The sequence below is a fragment of the Capsicum annuum genome, chromosome 1, assembly GCF_002878395.1.
Source record: "Capsicum annuum cultivar UCD-10X-F1 chromosome 1, UCD10Xv1.1, whole genome shotgun sequence".
In the NCBI taxonomy this organism is placed as follows: Eukaryota; Viridiplantae; Streptophyta; class Magnoliopsida; order Solanales; family Solanaceae; genus Capsicum; species Capsicum annuum.
The window spans coordinates 3,852,263-3,857,098 of NC_061111.1; the positions used below are offsets into that span (position 1 = coordinate 3,852,263).

General features: G+C 33.3%; 1 protein-coding gene across 1 annotated transcript; it reads left to right on the forward strand.

Moving 5' to 3' along the window:
* The first annotated feature begins 1,224 nt into the window (after positions 1-1,224).
* On the forward strand, positions 1,225-4,000 carry LOC107865090 (pentatricopeptide repeat-containing protein At3g22470, mitochondrial). Its single transcript, XM_047414705.1, has 2 exons — positions 1,225-3,098; positions 3,950-4,000. Exons 1-2 carry the CDS (start codon positions 1,893-1,895, stop codon positions 3,980-3,982), a joined length of 1,239 nt encoding a protein of 412 aa, XP_047270661.1. The 5' UTR covers positions 1,225-1,892; the 3' UTR covers positions 3,983-4,000.
* The last annotated feature ends 836 nt before the right edge of the window (positions 4,001-4,836 follow it).

Below are 4,836 nucleotides of genomic sequence, written 5' to 3' on the forward strand. Positions count from 1 at the left end.
TTCAATTTTATTTTTAATATGTAGTCCATTTGGCCAAACCATATACAATAATATATTTTTAGTTTAATTTTTCACGTGTCGTCTGATTTATCGTCTTATGATTTGCAAACTAAAAGCTTCTGTATGACGCCTTCTCGATTTCGAACCCAACAATTAATTCATTTTGTTAGAAAATATATATGGTTAAAATCAAAATATTATATTCACTTGATAACGATTAGATTTAGAAATTAAATAGTTAACATTGATGTCTTCACAATGTATACATGCACATCCAACTTCTGTAGTTAAAATCAGATACTATATACACATAATTTCAGTTAGATTTAGATATTTTATATGTACGCGAATACTACTACATTTTGAAAGGAAGTGCTGATAGAATTTTTTTTAAAAAGAACTCATATTAACCGCAAAAACAAGGATTAATTTACTTTAAAAAAAAAATCTAACACTTTTATCCTAAAAGGCAAAGGCAAATAAAATTAACTCAGCTAGCATTTAGCCATTATTTTGAAAGTTATTTTCAAATATGTGTTCGACCAATTTTTGAAAACTAATTTTTAGATTTCGATTTTAAAATTTATGATCAAATGGGAGCTTATAGTTGGAATAATTAACACTTTTTTTTTTGCTTTACAATTGTCTCGAGTATATATATGATGTCATAATCTTATGAAATTTTTTGTGAAATAGTAGCTCACTAGATTCTATTTTCCCTCACTGCACACTCACACACTTTATAGTGATACGTTTTAAGACTTGTATGATGTTACATATTTTTATAGTCGTATTTGTATACAACTTTATTAATGAACACTTTGTCAATAGAGACGTCATCAAATATATATATATATATATATATGACATATATATCATATATATTTTCAGGTGTTGACAAATAATAATAGAGTAACATATAAAGTAAGCAGACCTTGTCTCTACCTCAAAGGTGAGGTTGAAAAATTGTTTTCAATAAATCTTCAGGGTGCTGATCTCCTCATACATACAAAATACACTTATACATTAATTCAGTTTCGATTACAAAACACATATGATTAAAAATAAAATTATTTCAGCAGATATCGATTAAATATAGATATTGTATAGTTAAAATTGATTTCTTCACAAATATACATGTACATCTAGCTCCAGTAGTTAAAATCAGACACTATATTCATAGATTTCAGTTAAATTTAGATATTTTATATACGCGTAAATATTATTACATTTTTGAAAGGAAACTACCATAGAATTTGAAAAAAGAGCCCTCATATACAACGCAAAAACATGCATTAATTCACACTATATTTTTATCCTAAACATAAAGGAGGATAAAATTAACTCAGCTAGAATTTGATCATCAATTTTAAAAATTATTTTCAAATATGTGTTCGATTTAAATTTAGACTTCAAAATTTATGGCCAAATAACAACTTAGAGTTGGAATAATTAACACATTTTTTTCTAAAGAACTCCAAATTACACCTTTTTCCCTCACCGGAAATCTCTCACCGTCGCCGGCAAATGTCCGTCGCCTCTTTTTCCGGCAACTTACATTTAAGCTTTAACGTAAGCTTTGTAAGTTCTTTATTATATGAAAAAAGGCCCGTGTCGTATGGTATACTTATTTGCCATGAAAGGGCAAAAACGTTATGATTACTTGTTTGAGTTTTCTCCGAAGATGCATTGTTGAGTATAAAGTGAAATTTACAGTTTATTCAATGACATTAGTAATTGATGGCCTATGTAAAATGGGAGAATTTTGTAAAGCAAAAAAATTCAATGAAAATATCTCTAAACCAAACGATTTGACTTACAAGAAAATATTAAATGTATACATGAAGAAGGAAAAACCAGATTTTGTTATTGTGTAGGAGATTTTGAGAACAATGGAGAAAGAAGGATGGGGTTTCGACTTTAAAAGTTATACACAGCTGATTAAATGGTATTCAACTTTTGGTGAAATTGAGGAGATGAAAAGTTTATTTATGGAAATTGAAGAGAAGGGAATAAAGCCAGATGTTTATTTATATACGTGTATGGTTAGTGGGTATTGTAAAATGGGTGATTTAGTTAAGGCATGTAAGGTGTTCGATGAAATGTCCGAGAGAGGACTTGTTCCTGATGGGTATATATATGGTGCTTTGATTAATGGGTTGTGTAAGAGTGGACAGATGGAAGCAGCTGAAGTTCGGTTTAATGAGATGCGAAGTAAGGGGGTTTGGGTTAATCGATGTGTGTTTAACGCGATGATGGATGGTTATTGTAAGCTGGGTAATGTGGAGGAAGCATTGAGGGTGGAGGGAGTTATGGAGGGTGAAGGATATGAGCCTGATGCAAATGCTTATAATGTTACTGGTACAGGTTTACGTAAGTTAGATAAGCATGATAAGGCGAAGAGGTTGTTGTTGTTGATGGTGGATCGAGGTGTAGTTCCGAATGTGTTGGCTTATACGACTTTGATCGATATTTATTGCAAGCAAGGAGATTTTGTTGAAGCAAAGATGATATTTAGTGAGATGGAAAGTGAAGGAATTAAGCCTTACACGGGAACGTACGATACCCTTATAGATGGTTATTTCAAGCATGGAAATTTTATTGACGCGAAAAGGGCGTTTAGAGAGATGGAAACTAAAGGAGTTAAACCTAGCACGAAAACATACACTGTGTTGATAGATGGTTATTGCAAGCAAGGAGATTTTGTTAAAGCTAAAAAGACACTTTTTGAGATGGAAAGTAACGGTGTTAAGCCTAACACCAATACATACACTGTATTGATAGATGGTTATTGCAAGAAAGGTATGATGAGTGAAGCTTATAAGCTTATAATGGTCATGGAATCTAAGGACTTGATACTCAACGTCTATACATACACCTCGCTTGTACACGGGGAATGCAAATTAGGAAAGGTAGATAATGCTCTGAAGCTTTTTAACGAGATGCCTACAAAGGGTTTAGTTCCGAATGTTGTGACTTACACAGTGGTGATTTCTGGCTTATCACAAGAAGGCAGATTAGATGAAGCCCTCAGATTATACAATCAGATGATAGAGGCAGGCGTAATACCCGATGCTGCTGCATACTCTGCACTTAGTGTGAGAAACTCTTCACTATGAACTTGTACATCATTAACTTGATTTAGGTAGTCGGAGGTATATGTAGCAGATTTTTTTTTTATCAAACTGGAATGCACTGAGTTGAACCGTTAGATATTGTATATGTGCTCATGTATATTTTGTAGCTGTAGAATGCTTCTGCCATGTCTAGAGTTTGAATTCTAAATGTACATGTGCATGTCAAAAGGATTAAAATTAAGGGCCATATTTGTGCTTGTTAAAAAGAATATTCTGCATGTGTGGTATATAGGTGTAGACCCCATAATTGTAAGTTGTAACTTGTTTATCAGTTGCATGTTGAAAATAAAGGTTAAGAGTCATTGCTTGTTGCAACTTGCATATATAGAAGATAAACTTCTTTATGGTTAGTATTTCTGATATACTCAGGAATGTTATCAAAGGTAAAAAACGATAAAAAAGCTTAAGCGTTGTTGGGCTTTAGCCTTTAAACGTAAATGACACTTAAAGTACGAACTTAAGTGGAAAGGGTGCAAATGAAGGATTAAGTAAAATAAGATTATGCAATTTAAGAATGATAATTATGAGTACAAATTACACTTATAATAAGGATAAAAGAATTTGGAAATTTACATTTAAGTTATTGTTTAGTGTTGCTTCCTTCGGATAAAAGCCCATTGGTGGTAAAGTGTATGATTTAGTACCTTTGTGGCTGCACTAAAGCGTCGACTAAGTGAGGGTGAAGCACTTAACCTGTTTTGCACCCAGCTTCACGACTTAAGTGCGCTTTAACTGTCTGTGACCACACTAATACTTGGTTTATGCTATCTCCACATTCTTCTTTTTTGATTACTACCCTTCTGGAATTGTAGTTTTTGGTGGCACAACTGGAGTGGCAAAGGTGATCTAGCCAATGATTACCCTAAAACAAAGAAGAGTACAGACTCTAGTAAGACATTTCATTACCAATGGAACATGGGACAATGCAAAGATGCAGAACATCCTATCAGATAGCACAAGTTCAGCATATCAAGACCGTTGGAATTGGCAAGCATGACACTCAAGACAAGGTCTTCTGGGACCTGAAACAAAATGGGAAATATTCCTACAAATCAACTTGGAATCTGATAAGACAAAGGAAAACAACAGACAACATTATTGCTCAGGTATGGAACTCCAACATTCCTTTTAAGATCTCATTTTTTTGTTTGGAAATTGTGGCAGGGCAAACTTCCCTTGGACGAAGTCATAAGCAGATTTCATATTCTGAAGATACTCTATGCAACTGCTGCACTGTTCCTAAAAGAGAATCAATGCGACACGTTTTTCTTCATGGAGAGGCAGCGCACTATGTGTGGAATCACTTTAGATGGCCACTGGGAATCAGAATTCAGACACACCATCAGGCACATAATTTCTTCAATCCCTATTGTTGAAGATCTCTTGAATGAACTAGGAGGTTCCAAGATCTTCTCTAAAATTGACTTAAGGTTGGGATATCATCAACTAAGAATAGCAAAAGATGATGTACCTAAAACAGCTTTTAGAACCCATTCTGGACACTTTGACTATTTGGTAATGCCTTTTGGTTTATCAAATGCCCCTGCTACATTCCAAGGGTTGATAAACTCTGTATTTCAGAAGTTTTTTCAATGTTTGCGATGATGGATATCTTAGACAATTGTGCTGCATACTAGTATTTTACTCTTGATTTCCAATGTTTGCGATGATAACTATACTTTTTTAAAATGAAAGCCTC

Excerpts from the sequence above, each read along its gene's own strand:
- LOC107865090 (XM_047414705.1), top strand. The coding sequence starts at position 1,893 with ATGGAGAAAGAAGGATGGGGTTTCGACTTTAAAAGTTATACACAGCTG. Across the intron at positions 3,099-3,949 it reads CTGCATACTCTGCACTTAGT|TTTTTGGTGGCACAACTGGA; the intron begins GTGAGAAACTCT and ends CTGGAATTGTAG.